Source organism: Pelobates fuscus, chromosome 6 (genome assembly GCF_036172605.1).
Source record: "Pelobates fuscus isolate aPelFus1 chromosome 6, aPelFus1.pri, whole genome shotgun sequence".
In the NCBI taxonomy this organism is placed as follows: Eukaryota; Metazoa; Chordata; class Amphibia; order Anura; family Pelobatidae; genus Pelobates; species Pelobates fuscus.
This window is the reverse complement of record NC_086322.1, coordinates 27,726,148-27,750,640: the sequence shown is the minus strand read 5'-3', so window position 1 is coordinate 27,750,640 and position 24,493 is coordinate 27,726,148. Positions and strand designations below refer to the sequence as shown.

Here is a 24,493-nt window from a genome sequence, read left to right as displayed (position 1 = left end):
GTTTATAAAATAAGGCATTAAAGCAGCTGTTCCAGAAATGTGAAACTCCATAAATGTGTTTATTGTCCTGTCTGGAATGTTGCCACCAATATGTGGGAGATATCTAGCAGAAGCTTTAAAGTCAGACAAGGCAACATTTCCTAGATATTGAAAATAAAAATGTTGACTCACTGGCTGCTAAACATTTTTTCGCGCGTGTAGGTGATACTAGTAAATTTATTTTTAAAGTTATAGAAAAAAGCTGGTTCCTGAATGAAGGTGAAGGTGTTCTGAAAAATAAGTGAGGCTTTTAGATCTTTGAACTGGGCACTAGATGGCTCCTAGGCCTTAATAATGATTACTGGCTCAATAGTCAGGCATTAACATTGTCTATGTTTTCCTTGTGGTTTTATTAAATAAAATAGATTTAACTTTTTCCTATATATGTAATATAGTATCCTTAAAGAATCTAAGGGTATGACCACTGTACACAGATTGTGTAGTAATGTATCCTATTTTTAAACACTTTATATCTATAGGCTGTCTGTTCTTTGCCTTATAAGTTATGCAATTTAATGTATTGTTTGTTTTTCCCTTTTTCCTTTTTTTATTGTATACTTATTGTAATATTTTGTTTCGATTTAGTATAATATTGTCTAATTCCTTTCTCCTAGCTGGTAGTTGTCATAATCTTTTTGGGATAATTTACTATATTCCACTGCTTCTACCATGCTTCTCTGCCTTGTAAAAGGCAGATTGGGCTATGCCTCTTATTGAACTTTTGTGTTTAGGCTTCTCAGTTATAGGGTCATATGTGTGTTTTTTTATTTTTTATTATTTCTTAATTGTTGTCTTTATATAATCTGTGCAAAAAATCAGACATATGTCTCTGTGGAAGTGCTTTAGCAGCTTAAAATGCATAAGCATCTTTCCTGTTGCTACCCCCTTCCCTTAGTGAATTAAATCTCATTTTTTTTAAATCTGCCATGAGTCCGGACATGTGTCTTTATTCACAGGACCCAGCATTGCCTCCTTATTATCATGTATCTAGTGGGTGGAGAACCCACCTGTCAAGACTTAGTCGGTAAGAACAGAGGTTTTATTTCTTATTGTTTATGTAGTTATTCCTGAACTGAATCTACTATGCTAGACAGCATTGTAGCCATATTTACAATGCAGGACATTAATAGGCACCTTTTTCAAATGTTTTCCGTGCCCAAATGCTTCCAAATATTTTTCCATGGACAACGTTTGGCCAAGCTAAACCATCAAATGGACGAGCATCAGACCTCTTCCATTTTTAAGAAATATTATTCAGTTGATACAAACTATCTCACTGAGCAAAAGTCTATTGATTACCACACTTTGTTTTTATCTTATTAAACAATACATGTTCAGAGGTTTGTCAACTACAATATATTGTCTCCCTTTAGTGTATAATTGCTTTAGTTGAAATATGATGCAACTTTCCCAAGAGGTTTTTTGGACCCTTGGATGTGTGAGCAATCTTCAATAAAAACACCTTGGAAGGGAAACACATATTTTTTTTTATATTCTTTATTTTATTTGTGCATGGGTGAATCACATCTGGCGTACAATGCCACAACAGTTAGGGTAAGCGTTTGTTAACATAGCATGACAATAGTTAGGCATTAGTGGGTACTGCACAGTTTTGTTTTTTTTATATATAGTAATGTTGCTTATCTGGGTGTTGTTCTATGCAGCTAAACATGAATAGTGGATTACAAGATTAGACAAAGCAGGGTAATAGGTGTGTAGTGCTATAGAATAGGGTGTTGCTAATGCAGAATATGCTAGTGAGAGATTTACTGGTAATTGTTTGAGTTTCTGCATGTTGAATGTAAGGCTATCGCTAGTGAGTATTCAAAGTGTGTTGCTCGCTAATAGGGTAGCTAGCTCAGGTGCAGGCATCGACTGAGTGTACACATCGTGGTGAGCCTGGTGTGTATAGTCTTTATGAAGTGATGCCAAGTCCAGGTTGGGCAGTTTAATCCCCTCCAACCTTAGGGATGGTGCCCGAAGTTGTTGTCAGTGGGGGTCCCCCCTGTTACGGTTGCCGCCAGGCTGGCTGGAAGTTGGACCGTAGAAAAGGATGCTCCTAGCGCTCACCAAAGGACCATCAGCACCATAGCCACCATAAGCACTGCAGACTCCACGAACCACCGCTGCTGGGCTGGTATCTCGCCGTCTGCTCTGCGCCCTGGACCTACGACCAGGCTCCAGGTTCCAATAGTAGAGCGAAGCTGGATCTTCCTTCTGTAGAGCGAAGCAGGATCAGGAACAAGAGCTCTTACAAGAGCTCAGTAGCTAAGGGAGTATGAAGAGCATAGCAATCCCTGTAGTGATTATAGCTGTCCCCTACAAACATGAGTCAAGGCTGCAAGTTAGAGGGTCAGAATAGGTCTCTGGTGCTGGAACACCCAGCCTGGCTTTTATTGAGGTACATGCAAACAGGACACTCCCAGGGGGAGGCATAAAATCACCAATCACACATCTGGTGCAACCCACACATCCCCTCCCCTCAGATAAACAGTTAAACCAATTATTACATACAATAAAAATACAGTTTTCACACACACACACTGTAACTTTAAAACCATACATTCAATTTCCATAAAAGTTACATATTCAGACTCAGCATACATCAAACATAAACACTTCCAAAAATCAGGCAAATCCCTCCAGTAAATAAAAAGTTACACAGAAGTCCTTTTATGACCGACCGCAAGCACATTTCCTTGCCCAAAACAGTTCCATGGATTTGGGCTGTGCGGTCGGTAAATTTCTGGCATAAAAATGGCTAAGTCCCATTCGAAGTGTGGCCGGTATTCGAAGTGTCGAATACGAGTTGATGCTAAGGGTTGGCGATGTTCAAAGTTAAAATGGCCGCCGCCACGTGGTCCTTTGTCCGATGCCAGCCACTTCGACGACTTCGACAACTTCGGTAACTTCGGCACTTCGACAGCTTCGACAGCTTCGACAGCTTCGACAGCTTCGACAGCTTTGACTGTGTCCGAAGTGTCATATACAAAAGTACCAATCCTTGCCCAAAGTATTTAAAGAGCTAGGGACAGTATAATACAATCCACCTGCCCAAAAGTAGTTCTTAAAGGGTCAGTACATTATGGTAGCAGTCCATAAGCCCCAATTCAGTCCCTTAAAGGGCAATATCTCCCAGGGGCCATAGTCATAAGGAAGGAGGCTGGCAAATAGGCTTCTCCACAATCCAGGGAAGCAGGGAAATTTTCCATTTAAAGGGCCAGTTACAAATAGCAGTTTGTAACACCCCCCTTCGATGCTCATCCAGTTTCCAGCCGGGATGGAGTCTGGGGACAAGGTGGCAGAAGTCCCCTGGCCCACGGTGAGCTTGCTTTGGGTTTGGTGTCTCTGGCCGGGGTTGCAGGATTGGTGGTTGCTGGAATCTGCTGTCAGGGTGTTTCGGTGAGGTATCAGGGGTCCCCCCTTGCTCCCCAACTCCACTAAGCAAAGACGATTGGCTGGGTCGTGTTTGGGAGTTTGGGGGCATCCGGTGGGGTGTTTTCGCCCAGAAGGGTCGGTGGTCACCTTTAGGGAAGGGGGAGATTGAGCGGGCGGCCCTGGGGCTCGTTGCCTGTAAGGTATGCAACTCACCGCTGGTGGGCTGTTACTGACCCACCGTGGCTTGTGTCGGGTCTCCGGCCTTCTCCTCCCTGCCTTTCATGCTGCAGTTGGGCCTTCTCCTGGAGTCGCTGGTCATGGCTTGGTGACCCGCTGGTTTGTTGCCGGTGGTATCGCCGTTGGATCGCTCTTGTGGCTCGTAATCTTTGCCCAAAAGACAAAATAAAAGACAAAAACTGTGTTTCTGATGTTTCCCATCAGAAACACAGGAAATAACCTATGTACAATGAAGTTAAGTAATTTTTTGCAGTTTATTAAATTGCCAATTTGTTGCAATAATATTATATAAAATCAATTAATGTTACTATTCACACTTTTTCTTTATAGATCAGTTATGGAGCAACAGACTATGCTCTAAGTGACAGACGTCTTTACTCTCACTTTTTCCGAGTAGTTCAAAATGACCATGTCTATTATAAGATTATATCCCGGATTGTGAAACAATTTGGCTGGACATGGGTTGGACTCTTTATATCAGACGATGACAGTGGAGAAACAGAGCAGCTGGCTTTGGTGAATTATTTGTCTAGTAATGGTGTCTGTACTGCTTTTGCAATAAAAATTAACATCAATACACCCAATCAACCAGATGCAATTATATCAGCTAAAGAAATCATTCAAAAATCATCTGCACAAATTATCATAATTTGTGGTCCATTTAGTTATGCAATTATTGCACTTTTAAATATGGCCGAAGATGTACTCTATGGAAAGACGTTAATTCTCCCTCCTTCTTGGACTGATAACACTTACCTAACAGATATTTATGTTGATGCTTTAAATTGCACTCTGATTTTAGAACTGTATCCACTTACGTTTCCACTATTTGCAAATTTCACTGAAAATATTAATCCCTCAATCTATCCAAATGACAAAATTCTTGAAGATTTATTTTTATCAAACTGGCATTGTTTGTCACCAAATGCATCAAAGAACACATTCTATGAAACTCTATATGGGAAACCTCTTACAAATTGTACTGGAAAGGGATATGGTGTGCGCTCTAAGGAGTTTATATATCGTGGATTTTCTCCTCGAGTGTATTTTGCTGTGGGTGTCATGGCTTCTGCTTTATATGAAATGGAATCAGATCTTAAAAAACAATTGAATACAACTGATGTAAAAGAGTACAATTTTAAACAGGTAACAAAATGTGTACATTTGAAACATCATATAGTTAAAACACTATACTAAACACTATACATGTCTGCATTCAATCAGTTTATAAACCATTTTAGTCTGAAATGATTCAGCTTAGTCCAGGAGAATGATGATTCTGAAAAGTGTGTGTATAATGTCCCTAAAATATACAAATTGCTGTAAAACAAAAAGTACACTAAACTTAAGATGAACACACGGTAAGGGTAGGAATGCAGGTGCATAATTAGACATATAGCAGTCAAAAAAGATGTCAAAATAAAACAAGGTAAGAGAATGAAAATGAACAGGACAGACAGGGGAAGCACTGCAGTATTTGTTGACTACAATTTTCATAATCCTCTTACAACCATAAAACTGCCAAAGCATTAGGTGAGATATAGAACCACCAAATGATACCGCACTCAAGAAAGTATAGAATGTGACGGCAGATAAGAACCATTAGGCCCATCTAGTCTGCCCAATTTTCTAAAGACTTTCTAAAGAAGTCTAGCCATATCTTATAGTTAGGATAGCCTTATGCCTATCCCACGAATGCTTAAACTCCTTTACTGTGTTAACCTCTACCACGTCAGCTGGAAGGCTATGCCGTGCATCCACTACCCTCTCAGTGAAGTAATACTTCCTGATATTATTTTTAAACTTTCTCCCCTCTAATTTAAGACTGTCTTCTTGTTGTGGTAGTTTTTCTTGTTTTAAATATGGTCTCCTCCTTTACTGTGTTGATTCCCTTTATGTATTTAAATGTTTCTATCATATCCCCCCCTATCTCGTCTTTCCTACAAGCTATACATGTTAAGATCCTTTAACCTTTCCTGGTAAGTTTTATCCTGTAATCCATGAACCAGTTTAGTAGCCCTTATCTGAGCTCTTTCTAAAGTATCAATATCCTTCTGAAGATACGGTCTCCAGTACTGCGTACAATACTCCAAGTGAGGTCTCACCAGTGTTCTGTACAATGGCATGAGCACTTTCCTCGTTCTACTGCTAATACCTCTCCCTATACAACCAAGCATTATGCTAGCATGTCCTGCTGCTCTATTACATTGTCTGCCTACATTTAAGTCATCAGAAATAATCACCCTTAAATCCCTTTCCTCAGATGTTAAGGTTAGGTCTCTATCAAATATTCTGTACTCTGCCCTTGGGTTTTTACGTCCAAGATGCATTATCTTGCACTTATCCACATTAAATGTCAGTTGCCACAACATTTTTCTAGTTTACCTAAATCATTTACCATTTGGCTTATCCCTCCTGGAACATCAACTCTGTTACATATCTTAGTATCATCAGCAAAAAGACACACCTTACCATCAAGACCGTCTCCAATATCACTAATAAAAATATTAAAGAGAATGGGTCCAAGTACAGATCCCTGAGGTACCCCACTGGTGACAAGCCCAAACTTCGAATATACTCCATTGACTACAACCCTCTGTTGCCTGTCACTCAGCCACTGCCTTACCCATTCAACAATATTGGAATCCAAACTTAAATATTGCAATTTATTGATAAGCCTTTTATGTGCAACAGTGTCAAAAGCCTTACAGAAATCTAGGTAAGCAATGTCTACTGCACCACCCTGATCTATTATTTTAGTTACCCAATCAAAAAAAAAATCAATAAGATTAGTTTGGCATGATCTACCTGAAGTAAACCCTTGTTGTCTCTGATTCTGAAATCCATGTGGTTTTAGATGTTCAACAATCCTATCCTTTAACATGGTTTCCATTACTTTCCCCACTACTGAAGTAAGGCTTACTGGCTTATAGTTGCCCGACTCTTCCCCTTTCTTGTGAATGGGCACAACATTCGCTAACTTCCAATCTTCTGGGACTACTCCTGTTAACAGTGATTGGTTAAATAAATTTGTTAATGGTTTTGCTAGTACACCATTAAGCTCTTTTAATAAATTTGGGTGTATTCCATCAGGTCCCATTGACTTATTTGTCTTTACTTTTGACAGTTGAAATAGAACATCTTCCTCTGTATACTCACATGTAATAAATTACACATTTGTCCTTTTTCCTAACTGAGGTCCCTTTCCTTCATTTTCATCTGTAAATACCGAACAAAAATATTCATTGAGGCAGTCAGCTAGACCTTTATCCTCTTCTATATACCTTCCTTATTCTGTTTTTAATCTAACTAATCCTTGTTTTACTTTCCTTTTCTCATTTATGTATCTAAAAATGTTTTTTCCCCTTTTTTTACTGACTGTGCTGTTTTCTCTTCTGTGTGTGATTTGGAAGCTCTTATAACTTGCTAAGTCTCTTTCTGCCTAATCTTATAGATCATTCTGTCTTCCTCACTCTGTTTTTTTTATAATTACTAAATGCTAACTTTTTTTTTTTTTTTTTACTATTTTGGCCACATCTGCGGAGTACCACAGTGGTTTCTTGATTTTTTTGCTTTTACTGACAAGCCTAATGCAGTTTTCTGTTGCCTTCAGCAGTGCAACTTTTAAACATTTTCAATTTCTCTTGGACTCCATTTAAATTTCTCCAGTCTGATAATGACTCCTTTACACAAATTCTAATTTTAGAAAAGTCTGTTTTTTTAAAGTCTAAAACTTTTGATTTTGTATGGTGTGACTCAGTCACTGTTCTTATATTAAACCACACTGACTGATGATAACTGGATCCTAAACTTTCACCTACAGTAATATCTGATACCAAATCTCCATTTGTTAACACTAAATCTAGTATGGCCTCTTTACGAGTTGTCTCCTCAGTTGACTCTATGTTCGCCTCACTAACTTTTATTAGGCTAGATTTTATGCTATCCTTCACATACAGGGCCACCCCTCCCCTTTTCTTGCCTTCCCTGTCTTTTCTATATAAAGAGTACCCTGGTATTACTATATCCTAGTCATTTTTCTCATTATACCATGTCTCAGTAACAGCGACTAAATCTACACTATCAGTTGCCGTTATTGCCACAAGTTCATGGATCTTATTCCCTAAACTGTGGGCATTTGTAGACATGACTCTAAGCTTATCATTTTTTAACACACTTGCTACAGGCACCTTCTTTCCTTGTTTTGGGGGGCAATTGGATTGATGTTTTAACACCCTTTTGCCCCCCGCCTCCTTCCCCCCCCTCCTCGTTTAAATACATCCTGGCAAAACCTCTGAGCTGCTCACTGAGAACATTTGTTCTCTTTTGAGAAAGATGCAAACCATCTTTTTTGAAGAGTTTATTTCCATTCCAAACAGAGCTACCATGAGAAATAAAGCCAAATCCTTGGTATATAGATACTCCTATTCAATGGTTTGCCCACCACTATGAGAGTGTAGAGACAGAGTATCAAACACTGAATGTAAGACCCCCAAAAAGTACTGTCTACCTATACACAGCTAAAGTACAAGAGAGAGGGTACAGTGTTTGATATACCTATACAATCAGTCTGCAGTGCAACACAAAACAAAATATATACACCATATATACAAAATGTACAATATTGCCTGCCTATTGTCCTCTATTAAGCATTTTTGAAGCACTTGCCTGCATTGTCTTCAACTACATATCCTCTCTAATATATATATCCCATCCCAATGTCCTCACTCTGCTATTGGATTGTGCCTTTCATCAGTTCTTATTGCAGTACCCACTCCTACTTTAGACTTTTCTAGTGTTATGCCATGCTCATGTAATTGTATTCCCCAGTGAACTAGGCTTTTTATGACTATTCACTTGTGGAATGCTGCCTCTAAGAATAAGCTTTCACTGTTGAGGACTAGACATGTGCAATTCGTTTAGTTCCGAATGTGAATTCGGATGAATTTCGGGCAAAGCATCCGAATGTCCAAGGTGCTGAATTTCCGGAGTGCCAAAGTGCCAAAGTGCCGAATTTCCGACGTGCCGAAGTGCTTCGGATTTCTGAAAAGTGGCAAAACAAGAGAATTTTTTTTTACTTAACCGAATTTTCGAACTGAACTGAACACATTTTTTGCCCATGCACATCCCTATTAAGGACACAGATTTATGATCCATAGTGAAGAGGTTAAAGATAGAATGAATAAAGGATTAATGTTTTTATCGTAGAGAGAATGTAATTAATTAATATTATTACTATCTCCTATAAAACCACACATTCTTCTAGTTAACATTTCTCATTGGAAAATATTTTTTTTTAACAATATGGGATATCAGTACACCAGGCTGTGAGCAAGCATAGAGTAAATGTGTTACTATATGCAATAGCTGTTTCCAAACTTCTAAATAGGTCCATACCAACAAAACGTCCCTGTGAAAATTTGCAACACAAGTCAATGCATACAGAAGCAGTCCTACAGTAGACAATTCAATTTTAGAAAGACATTTACATTTTTTATCACTTCGAAACTTTTTGACATACTTGTAAGTACCAGACATTACTGTAGAACCTTTTAACAGACTCCTGCAAATTACTTACTACTTTGTTATATACATTGTCATGTTTGCTTCACAGCTCCATCACTACATAAAACATTTTGAAAACATATTCCCACTTAATCGTACCTTATTTTTTGATGACGTTGGGGAATTCCCATTATATTATTACATTACAAATGTGATAAGATTAGCCAGCAAGTTGACATTTACACAAAGAGTGGGGCTTTTTACAGAGTGGGAAACTGAAGATCAACAGCTTTTCATCACCCCAAACTTAATAACTTGGAGGAACAAGAAAAATGAGGTAAGAACAACTCTTAATGCAAAATACACTATTAGGCTGATTTACTAAAGTTCTCTGATATTTATTTATTAATATTTTTAATTTTATTATTTATATGCAGGAAAGTAAAACAATATTCACGATTGATTAGATTCCAATATTATCAGGGGATGCCTGGTATACTGTGTCATATGTTCCTCCACTGCATTTGCAGAGGGTGGAGGGGAGATATATGTCTAGAAGTCCAAAAGTGGCCCCTATATCTTCCTCCATTCCATGTTCTGTGAGGTATAGATAAAACAATATGGTGGCAGGTGGAGACCTGAGTAATTTTATTATGCATAAAGTGCGGAATATGTATTTTGTTGGTTTATATAATGTACCCTACTCAATAATACATATTGGTGTTAAGAGATAGTTAAGGTATATTTTGGAGAGTTTAGTCACATTGTCAACTGACTCCCATATTTATTATCTCCCATCGTGGTGGATAAAGTGGTGGGAGCAACTCACTGAGCCTAATGCCAAGCATATTTTTGCTTTATAGCCTACACATGTGAAAAGTAAGACTTAGCCTTAGGGACTTAGTGGACTTCACATTTTAAACATGATATATCTGTTATATTAATAATACTATTTGGAGCTCTAATAGAGCTCTAAACAAGAAGAGAACCATTGACTCTTTCTATTAGCATTACTGTTAATGACTTTTCCCAGGTATTTTTTCATATTAATTTAAGTTTTAATCTTAATATTGATCAAATGTAATATATAAATAAACTCTATAAACAATGGATGATTATGCATGGATCACCTTTGTAGCATTTGTAGACTTATCGTTGTGCAGTACAATGCAGGACATGCATGTTGTATAAAATATTGTGGCATCCTTTAAAACATTTGGGCTTCTTGGCCACCCTCATTAAACTTTTTAAATTAATTAGGTATTCTAGCTACCCTAAAGAACCTCACTAATCAGTGGAAAAGTATACAAAAGTATATATTTTTTTTAACAAAGCAGGCTCATCAGGGTCTAAGAGCATTTTGACACTTTTTTTATTAAGCTATTTTATAGCCAGCCTCTTTCAAATCAGCTCTTTCACATACAGAGCGAATGGTTAATTTCACAGATATTGTTCTTCCTACTATTTCAAAGACCACATTTGGATTCTGCTACATCTCTCATTCCAACATACATTTGCTGGATTTTTAAAACACATCTAGAGTAGGCATCCTTTGGCAATTCAGATGTTGTGAACTACACCTCCCTTGATGCATTACCAGCATTATATTTGTAATATCATTATGGGAGTTGAAATCCATAACATCTGGAGTGCCAAAGGCTTCCTGTCTCTGGTCTACAATTGGAGACTTGCTCTAATTGTAACATGCCTCTTTGTGTGCTTCAGAAGGATAGTCTTTGGTTAAGTGACACTATTTGTCACACAATACTTACAAGCATCAAACCTTGATCAAACCTTGATGCTATTTCTTTTTGTGTTACAATCTTTATTATGGACTTTTTTCAAGGCAAATTCAACATGCAATAACAATGCAATCAATACATTTGACGCTTATATAAAATATCTGCGATTCGTAACATATTTAGCATAGACATATATAGAACTCATGAAGAAATACATGGCAATGAGAGATATAACACATAATACCAAATATACATATAGATAAAAGATGCATAACAAACTAAGGACATATGTCCTGTTGGAGCGCTAAGTCTAATATCAGTTTTGATGGAGAATGCGGGATGAACAGGTGATCTCAATGCATCAGCGCAGGCTACTAGAGCTAGCATTTCTTATCTCCTATTTTTCAGTCATATCTGCATGTTTGTATGCCTGTCACATTCCCAGACTGCCACCCCAAGTCAAATTTCTCTCCAGTGTGGAGAACCCTTCTAGCATCTGACCCCGCAAAGTTAGTAAAAACAAAAAGGTGTGGTACAGAGGAAAAAAAAGTTTAATAGGGGGAATTAAGGAATTAAACTACTCTATCATGTCCTCAATGTCCACCAAGGCGGACAAAGGAAGAAAATTGTATTCTAATTGTGGATGTTTTCAGATGAGGCTTATTCAGCCCACTTTTGTATTTTCAAACTATATTTTATTTTTGTACTAATATAATTTAACTTTGTATACACTGCTGTTTTTATGTTGAGAACATTTTTTGGCTTAGTTACTTGTTTGAAGTAATGAGTCTAGTCATTCCTTTATATTTTAAATAAGGTTGCTATCATTCTATATATTTTAACAGTGCTTGACTTTTTTTATTTTTATTTGTATTTTTTGTGTGTATACCGGATCAATATTCAGGCATAATCATCTTTATGAACAGAGCTACATTATATTGCTGCTCCACTGGTTTTAATATATTTTCCACAGGCATTTGATTACTCACCATAATGCTTTTGTACAGGAGCAATAGGAATAGATTCCAACCAGGGGCGGACTGACCGGTCGGGCACTTCGGACATGGGGGCCCGGCCGCCCCTTTAAATGCTGCAGCCGCCTGAGCGCTCTCTTAAGAGCGCTCAGGCGGCTGCAGCTTCTCGCCTCCCCTCCCCGTAGCGTGGCCGAGCTGCTCTGCGTCCGCGGTGCCGGCCGGAGTTACAGGAAGGTGCACACACACTGAGTGTGCACCTTCCTGTCAGTCCGGCTGGGTACAGGAAACAGAAACTCCTGTTCCGCGTGGAACAGGAGTTTCTGTTTCCTGTACCCGGCCGGACTGACAGGAAGGTGCACACTCAGTGTGTGTGCACCTTCCTATCAATCCGGTCGGCACTGCGGACGCAGAGCCTCTCGGCCACGCTACGGGGAGGGGGTAAAAAGAGAGAGGGAGGGAGGGGAGGGGAGGGGGGGGGGGTTAAAAGAGAGAGGGAGGGAGGGGAGGGGGGGAGTTAAAAGAGGGAGGGGGGGAGTTAAAAGAGAGAGGGGGGAGTTAAAAGAGAGAGGGGGGGTTAAAAGAGAGAGGGAGGGGGGTAAAAAGAGAGAGGGAGGGGGGGTTAAAAGAGAGAGGGAGGGGGGTTAAAAGAGAGAGGGAGGGGGGTTAAAAGAGAGAGGGAGGGGGGGTTAAAAGAGAGAGGGAGGGGGGGTAAAAAGAGAGAGGGAGGTGGGTTAAAAGAGGGAGGGGGGTTAAAAGAGAGAGGGAGGGGGGTTGAAAGAGGGGGGGGTAAAAAGAGAGAGGGAGGGGGTTAAAAGAGAGAGGGAGGGGGGTTAAAAGAGGGAGGGGGGGTTAAAAGAGAGAGGGAGGGGAGGTTAAAAGAGAGAGGGGAGGTTAAAAGAGAGAGGGGGGGTTAAAAGAGAGAGGGAGTGGGGTAAAAAGAGAGAGGGAGGGGGGGTAAAAAGAGAGAGGGAGGGGGGTAAAAAGAGAGAGGGGAGTAGGGGGGGTAAAAAGAGAGAGGGAGGGGATAAGAAGAGAGAGGGAGGGGGTAAGAAGAGAGAGGGAGGGGGTAAGAAGAGAGGGGGTAAGAAGAGGGAGGGGGGGTAAGAAGAGGGAGGGGGTAAGAAGAGAGAGAGGGGGTAAGAAGGGAGGGGGGGAGCAAGAAGAGGGGGAGTAAAAGAGGAAGGGGGGAGTAAGAAGAGGGGGAGGGGAGAGTAAGAAGAGGGGGGAGGGGGTAAGAAGAGGGGAGATTAAGAAGAGAGGGGGGGAGTAAAGGGGGTAAGAAGAGGGGAGGGGGGGAGTAAAAAGAGGAAGGGGGAGTAAGAAGAGGGGGGAGGGGGGTAAGAAGAGCGGGGAGGGGGTAAGAAGAGGGGGGAGTAAGAAGAGGGAGGAGTAAGAAGAGGTGGGAGTAAGAAGAGGGGGAGGGGGAGTAAGAAGATGGGGAGAGTAAGACGGGGGAGTAAGGAGAGGGGGAGGGGGGAGTAAGAAGAGGGGAGAGTAAGAATGGGGGTAAGAAGAGAGTGGGAGTAAGAAGGGGGTAAGAAGAGGGGGAGGGGGGTAAGAAGAGGGGGAGGGGGGAGTAAGAGAAGGGCAATTGCCCCCTCCCCTGTCCGCAGGCACCGTGCGGGCAGCAGGCAGGGGAGGGAGGAAGAGAGGACCAAGGAGCTCAGCCTGCAGCTCCTCTGGGTCCTTCTTGCGCGAGCACAGATCGTTGCCGTGGTTACCACGGCAACGTTACGGCTCTTGCAAGAGTAAACTCTAGCCCTGGAGCTACGGGCTAGAGTTCACTCTCAACACTGTGACCACCAGGTATTCCTGGTGGTCGCAGTGGTGAGAGTGAACTTTAGCCCCATAAACACACTGCCCCCACACCATACACATTCACACACTGCCCCCCATACACACACACACCATACACACACACTGCCCCCACACACACCATACACATTTACACACATTGCCTCACACACACACACATACACTGCCCACCCATACACACACACACAGCCCCCCATACTAACATTGCCACACAAATACAGAGCCCCCTCGTACACACATTGCCCCACACACCCTACACATTCACACACTACACCCCCTCACACACACTGAACCTTTCACACAGACTGCACCCCTTACACATTGCACCACTGCTCCTATACCCTACTACAGCCTCATATCCCAGCAGACCCCAGGTAAGTTGTCAAACTGTTCTTAAACGGTTTGACTACTTACTCTGGGAGGGGGGCCCGGCCCTCCTGGCACCATAACGACTACACAGAGTAGTAGTGGTTATTGTGCATGGATTATTTCTTTAAATAATCTACGAGTGCCCCAGTAGCCAGCAAGCCAGACAACCCACAGGCCAGCCAGCTCACAAGCTGGCCAGTAGACAGCCAGCCAGCCTACAGGCCACCAGTTAGGCTTAAAGCCAGCAACCCCACAGCCTGCCAACCGCAGCCAGCAAGCCACAGCCTGCCAGCCAGCAAGCCACAGCCTGCCAGCCGCAGCCAGCAAGCCCACAGCCTGCCAGCCGCAGCCAGCAAGCCCACAGCCTGCCGGCAGTAGCCAGTAAGCCCACAGCCTGCCAGCAAGCCCACAGCCTGCCAGCCGCAGCCAGTAAGCCCACAGCCTTCCAGCAAGCCCACAGCCTGCCAGCCGCAGCCAGCAAGCCCACAGCCTGCCGGCAGTAGCCGGCAAGCCCACAGCCTGCCAGCAAGCCCACAGCCTGCCAGCCGCAGCCAGTAAGCCCACAGCCTTCCAGCAAGCCCACAGACTGCCAGCCAGCAACAGTAATTAAGGTAAGAGGAGCCAACTTGGCCTAGGTATCAGCTATGTTGTGTTGCTATATTGTGAATAGGAACCAGAGTGTTGGAGAGACCCCCCTCCAGGCCCCATTAGACTCCATTGTAGTCTCTAATGGGACCTGGAGGAAATTCTTTCTAACACACTCTCTAAAGGACACTGAGATAGCCTCTGCTAGAATGCTCCCCCCCTCCATGGCCCATTAGCTCTCAATTGTAGTCTCTACTGGGGCCTGGAGGCGACTGTTTCCAGCAGGTACACTGAGATCGCCTCTGTTAGAAAGACCCCCTTCCAAGCCTGTTAGACTCCATTGTAGTCTCTAATAGGGCCTGGAGGGGATTCTTTCTAACACACTCTCTAAAGGACACTGAGAAAGCCTCTGCTAGAAAGACCCCCCTCCATGGCCCATTAGCCCTCAATTGTAGTCTCTACTGGGGCCTTGAAGGGATTATTGCACTTTTGTTCCTTGTGTCTAAAGATTGTGTAGGGTGTGGCTGGAGGCGGTGCATGGAGGCGGGACATGGGTGGTGCTTGCTGCGGAGTATGGGTGGGGCCTATAAGGGGGCCCTTGATTTATTTTGCCCGGGGGCCCTGAGGGTTCTCAGTCCGCCCCTGATTCCAACATGAGAACATCGGATATAAGAGGAACAAATAAATCATTGGAAGACAAAGGCAAATGACTTCAAGCATCAGCATTCATAATATCCTTCCCAAGATTATATTTGAAGGCATAATCTAAGGTGTTCAACATAAGGGACCACCTGAGCATGTGTGGTGAAATTTTTTGAGGAGGGGAATCTCACTGAAATTCCAACTGAGTCAAAAGATTCACAGTGACACATTTTTTTTTCTCTGTATTTCTACTCTGCCTGACTTTCTTAGACTCAAGGCGGCATCTAAGAGTCAATCCCAATAGCCATCACCAGTGACGGCTGCATTGAAGTGGCTGTGTCTATAGAAGATTCTGCAGTCTCGTGGGATCTCCCACAGAACTCAATACTGTGCTCTCCCGCATGCGCAGTTGAAGAAAAGCAGCAAATATAGTAAGGGTACCGTGTTCCTATGTGCTACCATTACAAACAAGCTTTGACATCTGGTTAAGGAAAACTGGTTGTTGTAGAAAATGGCTCTGTATATATGTAAATCATTGATTTTGTTCCACATAGTGTGTTGAATTATCTTGTTGTAGGTTCCAAGGTCTCAATGCTCAGATAACTGTTTGCCAGGATATAGGAAAGTACAAAGGCCTGGATCACAAACCTGCTGTTATGACTGTGCCCTGTGTCCAGAGGGAGAGATATCCAGCACCATTGGTACATCACATAGAAAAATGTATTTGTATAAGTCAGTAAACAATCTACGTATTTAATAATGTGCAGTGTGACTAATGCTTAGAGTTTCTCAACAAGCATCTGTTGAATGGAGTGTCCACCTTGGACCCTGCTTTAGAGCAAATATGCAAAATCAATGGGCTTATTTCAATTTACGTTGTCTTCATATCATCATCAAAAAGGAATCTGGGAAGTCATGGCATTAATCTGTAGATATCAGAAAAATGTCAGGTCTCTTTGTGTAAACTGAAACAAAAGTGGTCAAAATACAAATAAACCTACAGAATTTATCTATTTACCATAAAAGGGTCAGTCTGAGAACCTTAGCCATTGCATTATTGCAGGTACATGGTGCACAGCTATGCAGCTACACTCTATCTTAAATATTGCCATGTGCAATCCAAGAACAAGTATTGTCACAGTAACCTTTTGTGAGCAATCATTTCAAATGCCTTAGCAAATCCACACCCACTGCAAAACCCTTATTTTTACTTCTGACTTCTTCATAGAATGCAGCTTACCTAATTGTACCTAATGAACCCACTATCATAAAGCCACGGTAATTACTATGAATGACACTGTTAACATTTAACTTCTGAATATGGTCCCATAATAATCTTTGCATTAAAATCCCAGCCACAGGCACTCAAATGTCGAATTTCTCATTAGATAGTTTGATATTTTCTCAAAAAGGAACAATATATGTGCTATTTTCCAATCCTTTGGTATGATCCTTAAAAGTAATGGGATATATTTCAAGAGCAAAGGTACATTAAATTGAAGAGGAGTTTGAGATAAATAGGGTTATGTGAGATAGTGTGTCTGCAAAATGCATTTAACGTTTAATAGAGCCACAAAAAGTCATAAAAAGGTCACAAAACATACAGATTAATTTAAAATGTGCAGAAGCAATTTTTATGGTAAAAAGTGGGGATTAAAATGGCAGAGTAGACCTGTCACCTCCAAAAATGTTCTAGAACTGCTGAACGTTGCTGGAGAAAGTCTCACTTTGCATCTGACTTCCTCCACTATACATTTATGCTGCGCTCCTACAGCCTGGCTCTCTCCGCTGCAAAGGTACACTACTTTAATACCCTCATAAGTACACTGTCCTATCAACCCAAACACCTATTTCACACTTTTAAAGCTTTTCTTCGCCCTTTCACTCCCCCTCCTTCTACCACCTTGTCCGCCACAAACTTTGCATCTCACTTCACTGAGATCTCTACAATCAGAGAAGAGATTGCTAATTTCTCTCCTTCCCCTACCATTACATCACCCAACCTCACTCCCTCCACCACTCTACACTCATTCGCACCTGCTATAGCAGAAGAGGTTTCTTCTCTGCTCCGGTCCTCCAGCCCCACCACCTGTTCCCTCGATCCTATTCCTTCATATCTCATCTGCACTATGTCTCCCTCTCTTGTTCTTCCCCTCACTAAAATTTTAAATCTCTCCCTTTCCTATGGCACATTTCCCTCACCCTTCAAACATGCAACTGTAACCCCAATTCTGAAAAAGCCCAGCCTTGACCCCAACACCCTATCCAACTACAGCCCTATCTCGCTACTGCCATTTGCCTCCAAGATCCTCGAGAGAGTTTTGTACACCAGACTGACTGACTTTCTCGAAACCAACTCTCTGCTTCACCCCCTTCAGTCTGTATTCCGTGCTGGTCATTCTGTCGAAACGGCTGTGACCAAAGTATCCAATGATTTAATTAATGCTAAATCTCACGGCCATTACTCTATCCTAATTCTCCTTGATCTTTCTGCTGTCTTTGACACTGATAATCATCAACAGCTTCTTCGCATTCTCCGTAATTTTGGTCTACTGCTCACTCCTGGTGCTCCTCCCACCTCTCCCAGCACTCTTTCAGTATTTCTTTCTCTCACTCTGCCTGACTTCTGACTTATTTCTCTGACACTGCCTCTTCACCCCCAACCACTCTCTGTTGGTGTCCCCCAAGGTTATGTCCTTGGTCCCCTACTGTTCTCTATCTATACTGCCTCCCTTGGTAAACTCATCAGCTCGTTTGGCTTTCATTATCATTTCTATGCTGATGACACGCAAATCTACCTGTCCTCTCCTGCTCTCTCTCCGCCCATCTTAACGCGTGTCTCTGACTGCCTCTCTTTGATTTCCAAGTGGATGGCTGCTCACTTCCTTAAACTCAACCTGTCCAAAACAGAACTTCTGATCTTATCCTCCCTCAAGTGTTACTACTCCCGTGTCTGTCTCCCTCCAAGTCAACAGCGCTACCATCACCTCTACCTCAAAGGCTCACTGCCTGGGTGTTCTTTTTGACTCCAACCTCTCCTTCACCCCTCATGTCTAATCAATCGTCAAATCCCGTTGCTTCCAACTCAAAAACAGAGCGTGCATCCGCCCCTATTCAGCCGGATGCGGCTAAGGTGCTGGTCCATGCTCTTGTTCTCTCTCACCTGGACTACTGCAATACTCTTCTCAGTGGTCTTACGTGTTCCAGATTACACCGTTGCAATCTATAATGAATGTGGCGGCTAGGCTCATTTTCCTGTCCACTCGCACCTCCCACGCCTCCCTGCTCTGTCAGTCCCTGCATAGTTAGGTATAGGGCTCAATTTAAAATTCTGGTCCTTGCTTACAAGTCCCTACATAATGCTGCTCCAGCCTACCTATCCTCCCTAATACACAAGTATGTCCCGTTGAGGCCCCTACGCTCTGCCAAAGACCTACGTATATCCTCTGTCAGTACTCTAACACTCACCTCCAAGACTTTTCCAGGGCTGCACCTCTTCTGTGGAACTCCTTTCCCTCCTCCATAAGAATTTCACCCAGTCTCCACTCATTCAAAAGATCATTGAAAACTCACTTCTTCAAGAAAGCATATCAATTAAACTGTTAGCAAGTTTTCATCCCCCACCCTCCATTACTCCTCTCCTGCAACTGTCAAAAATTACCTATTAAGCCCTCAGCGAATACTTTTCTAACAACTTACTCCGTACCCCTACTTTTACCCTTTGTGTCACTATAACCCACTCCCTCTAGAATGTAAGCTCATTGAGCAGGGCCCTCCACCTCTCTGTCCCTGTACATCGAGTTGTTTGGTTACAATTAAATGTCTGTTAGTCCACCCTTTGGACAGCACTACGGAATCTGATGGCGCTATATAAAGAATAAAATAATAATAATAATAATAATAGTAATAATAATAATAATAATAATAATAATAATGTGGCAGATGAAAAATCATTATAAAATTACCAGATTCTGAAATAGTCTAATGGCTATGGCATTGTACCATATAGATTTAGTGACTTTAATTGGACTAAAACAGCTTGACAGTTGGCATTTCTAGACAATGTATTAAAAAAATTAAAATATTCTCTATGTTAGGAATACAGAGGTGCTGGGTTCCTAAACTAACAGAATTTTTTTGTCTTTCCTTTTCAGACAGTGAAAACTGCATGAATTGTCCATATAATGAATGGCCCAATGAGAAGAAGAATCAATGTATTCCCAAACAGGAGGATTTTTTAACATATAATGATGATGTGGTTGCTGTTGTTTTCTCAGTTGCCTCCATTTTGTTTTTCCTGAAAACATTTTTTATTTTGGTGGTTTTCAACTTGTTCAAAGACACAGCAATTGTCAGAGCCAATAACACAAATCTCAGCTTTATTCTCCTTGTCTGCCTCATGCTGAGCTTCCTTTGTGTGTTTTTGTTCATTGGTCGTCCTATGAATGTCACCTGCAAAATGCGTCAAACATCTTTTGCTGTAATTTTTTCTATAGCAATTTCTTCTGTTTTGGGAAAAACCTTCATGATTTACTTTGCTTTCAAGGCAACTAAACCTGGGAGTACATGGAGGAAATGGGTCAGCGTGAAAATGTCAAATTCTGTAGTCATGATTTTCTCATCATTTCAAATTATACTGAATGTTTTTTGGTTGGTTCTTTCTCCACCCTTTCAAGACATTGACATAGACTCTTATATTGGAAAGATCATCATTCAGTGCAATGAAGGCTCAGTTATTGCCTTCTACTCAGTCCTGGGTTACATGGGATTCCTGGCAGCTATTAGTTTTATTATGGCATTTTTAGCCAGGACATTACCGGACAGTTTTAATGAAGCCAAGTACATCACTTTCAGCATGCTGGTATTCTGCAGTGTTTGGATTGCAATGATCCCAGCCTATCTGAGCACCAAAGGGAAGAACATGGTGGCGGTGGAGATTTTTGCCATATTAACCTCAACTTCTGGACTTTTAGGGTGTATATTTTTTCCAAAATGTTACATAATTCTATTTCGACCAGATATTAATACAAAAACAAATTTGCTTGGGAGCAGAAATAAAACAATTTCCATTTAATTTTAACACATGTATCTGCCTTCTTTACTAATTGCTATATTTTATTAATTAGTAATTATATATTCGATGTAAAAATTATATGCCTAAACATCAACATTACAAAAGATCAAAAGATACAAACGGGGCCTTGTGCTTATAAATATCCAAAAAACTTCACATTTACACAAAACTCCAAACTGATCACCTCTTCTTGGAGACAGCAAAATCTGCTCCATGGTTTGAATCTGAAGATGACTTAAATCATCAGCATGATTTCTAAAGTGCTTGCTAATAGGAGGTTTGGTATTTTTATCATAAAAGGATCTAATGAGCTTCCTTGTACAATCTTTTAAACTTCTCTCTGTTCTGCCAAAATACTGTATCTGGAACGCCAAACATGGCACATAATCAGAGATTCAACTAAAATAACTACAACTCTAAATGAAAATGAATTGATCAAAATGTGATCACAGCACAAACAGACGACTACCACATTTAAACACCCCTTTTTTATACAGTTATAATCAAAATTATTTAACCCCCATTGAAAATAAGTTTGAAGCTGTTTGCAATGAACAAATCAAACAATTGAAATAGCATAAAAGAACAAATGCAAAACAAGTGGTTTCCTCAAATTCATCTGACAATGCAACTTATAGTGACTTCTCTAGCCTTTACCCTCCCCATTTTTCCCTCTTTCCCTTCCTCCACTCTCTCTCCCTTCCCTCCATCCTCCCTTTCATACCCCAATTCCCTCCCTTTTCCAAATGCATTCCTTCCCTGTTCTTTCCTTCATCTCCTGCATCTTATTTTCCTTACCCCCTCTTAGTCCTTTATCCTCTCCTTTTTCCCCTTCCCTTCCTCTTTTTCCTTCTCCACTTCACAGTCACCTTCCTTCCTAGTCCCTCTTCCACTCCCCTCTTATTCCCACTCCTTCCTCTATCCCTCTTTCTTACTTCCTGTCCTCTCCCTTCTTTCTTTGCCCAATTCCTTACCCCCTTTCTCCTTCCCCACCTCTCTTTTCCCCTCCCTTTCTTTTCCCCTTCCTCTTTTATCACCATCTTTTCTTCCTCCATTATCCCCTCCTTCACTCCCTTCCTCCCCCTTTCCCCTTTTCCATTCCCCTCCACACTTCCCCACTCCCCTCATTTTCCTCTCTTCTTTTGTTTACCCTCTCCCTCCATTCCCTCCCTCCTTTTCTTTCCTATTCCCCCTTCCCCCCTTTTACTCTCTCCCCCTTCTCCCTTCTTTTCAATCCCTTTTTTTCCTACTTCCCCAACTCTCCCCTTTCCCTTACTATGCCCCCTCCACTCCTCCCTCCCCTTTCCCTACCTTCCTTTTTCTCCCCTCGTATCCCCTTCTTTTAATTTTCCCTCCCTTTCCCCTTCCCCTCCCTTCATCTCTCCCCTTCCTTTTCTGCTCTTTAACCACTTCCTTCTTTGTCACTTCCTTGTCACTTGCACAGTTTTTCTGTTATTTTGCAAAATTTTGAAACTGGGCAAGAGTCTGGGTTAAGACAGACTTACGGTATGCTACTACAAATCGTTTGCCGGCATTATATTTCCATGTTTGATAGTGTATAACTTACTCCATCAGGGAAATTAAATTCATAACCAGATATTGGTGGCTAACATCACACTGATACACAAAGAGGGCAAGGACTTGAAGCAGTGTGCTAATTATTGGTCTATTTTGCTCTTGCAACCTGAAGCTATTTGCGAAAATCCAGGCCACCAGACTGATACCCTACTAACCTAAACTCGTGAAGCTTGATCAAGTGAGCTTTATCCCTCGAAGGGAAGGTAGGGACAACACTACGAGAGTACACCAAGCTTAGAAGACTAGGGAAGATATTCTTCTTTAATCTACTTGTAGCAGACCACGGGTAACCTGACCGGTTCTCTCCGCTAATTGCCTTCCTTCCGCTGTTCAAGAACCACTTCGAGTATAACGAGACTCATTCCCCGCCCTCCCCCCACAGTGACTGGACGACACACAGTTCCAGGTATTCAAATGCATTTTATTGGCCACATGCGGCTTTTATGCATAACCCCATGCAAGGGGTTTTCCACACACACAATCAGTGGTTATAACCCAAAATCTTTCATACCTGAGAGCTCAAGCATGGGAACGGGGGTTGCTCTCCCTTTGTCTCCCAAATGTGGAATGCCCACCACTCCAGCGAGGGGTCTCCCACCCCGGATGACACAGGGGTCTTCATCCCAGAAGCCTCTGTGCTTGGGAACCAAAGCTCGGGAAGGCAATTGTCCCTTTGTGTCCCAGGCACAGAAAAGCCAGCCCATGATAAAAGAGCTGGTCTCTTTATCCCCCAGGCACTGAAAAGCCCACCAAACTAGCCAGTGCCCCAAAAATGTCCTCACCAACCTCAGGGACCCTCACAGCGGTACCTTCCTTGACCAGTTTCCCTTTCGCGAGGTCCTGGTGTGAAACCCAGAAGCAAGGGAAGCATCTCTTTTCAGGGTCTGAATGCTCCCCCTTGCTGTCATTCATCTGTACAAATGGCGGCCACCCAGGGGAACACTCATTAATTACTTCCCTTGTGGTTTCACACCTATTTTGCAAGTGTGAACATTCTGACTAATTGGTGTCAACGTTCTAATGTGGCACCAGGGAGGTCCTCGTTTGGGAGACGAATGAGCCGGGAGACAATCCACAAAGGCTCCCACTGGCTGGCGTTCACCTGAACGAATGACCACCCAGGGGAACCCTCATTAATTGTTTCCCTTGCGGTTTCACACTTACGTTGCGAGGTGTGAACGTTTACCTAGCATTCTAAATAGGGTACAGAGGTAATCCCCATTCAGGAGACAAATGGAGGGATAAAAATAACCCAAGATTATATTCAGGGGAAACCAAATTGTTAGTTCACGTGCATGCTCAGTGAAGCAATCAGACACACCAGACACTTGTGAATATAGTATCTTGTAAAACATCTTCCATAAAAGGAATCTACAGAACTAAGCATATTTCAACGGTTAAGGAGTAAAGCTGCAATCATCGCCTCAGAAACCACAGAATGTCACAAGTAAAGCAATTATGCTTACTTGTCAGACACTGAAACTAGGGTAAAGTTCAAAGCATATCATGATCTAAGTTAGCGAATTTAGCAAAAACAGACTGGTCATCTGTAACTTGAGCCTTGGGTCAAGGTGCCTTCCAACACAATTCCCCTCTTTTTGACCCCAAGGCTCACCCAGGTTTCTGAGGTATGTCCAGGTATGCTAGTCATACCTGTGGGTCTTTTCTTATGCCTTCACCTTGGTTCCCTCAGACAGGGCAAGCCAGGGATCACAGAAGGAATGTCCCTTCACAGAAGGAATGTCCCTTCATCAGCGCTGTAGGTGTCAGGTTGAGGAAGCTGGCATATAAGTTAAGTTACAACCAACATGAGCTTTTGATTTACACAAGGATGATAGAAGACAGGAGAAAAACTTAAATGTCAGAGAAATCCTCATTATAATAATAAATACTGCAATAAATAAGAAATACAATATTTTCTTTATTAGCATACTGAGCCATGTACCAAGACCAAATATCCAATCCCAATCCCCAAAGAAACCTGTATCTTGTTTTTTTTCCTTCACTAGTTTGTGCAGTTTCTTTATATGCTCATGGATCATGGTACCATGATCAAAAAGATTAAAGCAACACATGCCCTTGACTGCCTCACACCCTAAATCATGTATCATTAACAAATAGTCAATAGCTGCCCTATTTTTAAGGTTCGCTTTCTTATTAACCTGGGTATCCATTAGAAGTTCCTCCAGGGCCTGGGATGTTATTATTATTATTATTATAGCAATTTATATAGCGCCAACAGATTCCGTAGCGCTTTACAATAGTATGAGAGGGGATTTAACTATAAATAGGACAATTACAAATAAACTTACAGGAACAATAGGTTGAAGAGGACCCTGCTCGATCGAGCTTACATTCTATAGGAGGTGGGGTGTAAAACACATTAGGACAGGAATTTGCAATCAAATAAGGTGGACTGTCCTTTAGGAGAGGGCAAGAGACAGGTATGTGAGGTATTGTTTAGTCTTGGAGCCCATAAGCTTTCATAAAGAGATGGGTTTTAAGGCACTTCTTAAAAGATGCAAGACTAGGGGAGAGTCTGATGGCGGTAGGCA

The 24,493-nt window shown here is 41.8% G+C and overlaps 1 protein-coding gene across 1 annotated transcript; it reads left to right on the top strand.

The window, feature by feature from the left end:
- Positions 1 to 3,319: 3,319 nt before the first annotated feature.
- LOC134566028 (vomeronasal type-2 receptor 26-like) lies at positions 3,320 to 20,360 on the top strand. Its single transcript, XM_063425742.1, has 5 exons — positions 3,320 to 3,361; positions 3,985 to 4,800; positions 9,269 to 9,496; positions 15,864 to 15,987; positions 19,441 to 20,360. Exons 1-5 carry the CDS (start codon positions 3,320 to 3,322, stop codon positions 20,358 to 20,360), a joined length of 2,130 nt encoding a protein of 709 aa, XP_063281812.1.
- Positions 20,361 to 24,493: the final 4,133 nt, after the last annotated feature.

Bases quoted from the DNA above. Each gene is read 5' to 3' on its own strand.
- LOC134566028 (XM_063425742.1), top strand. From the start codon at position 3,320: ATGGAGTCTGGGGACAAGGTGGCAGAAGTCCCCTGGCCCACG. The intron at 3,362-3,984 runs GTGAGCTTGCTT...TTTTCTTTATAG, and splicing joins CAGAAGTCCCCTGGCCCACG to ATCAGTTATGGAGCAACAGA. The intron at 15,988-19,440 runs GTACATCACATA...TTTCCTTTTCAG, and splicing joins AGAGATATCCAGCACCATTG to ACAGTGAAAACTGCATGAAT.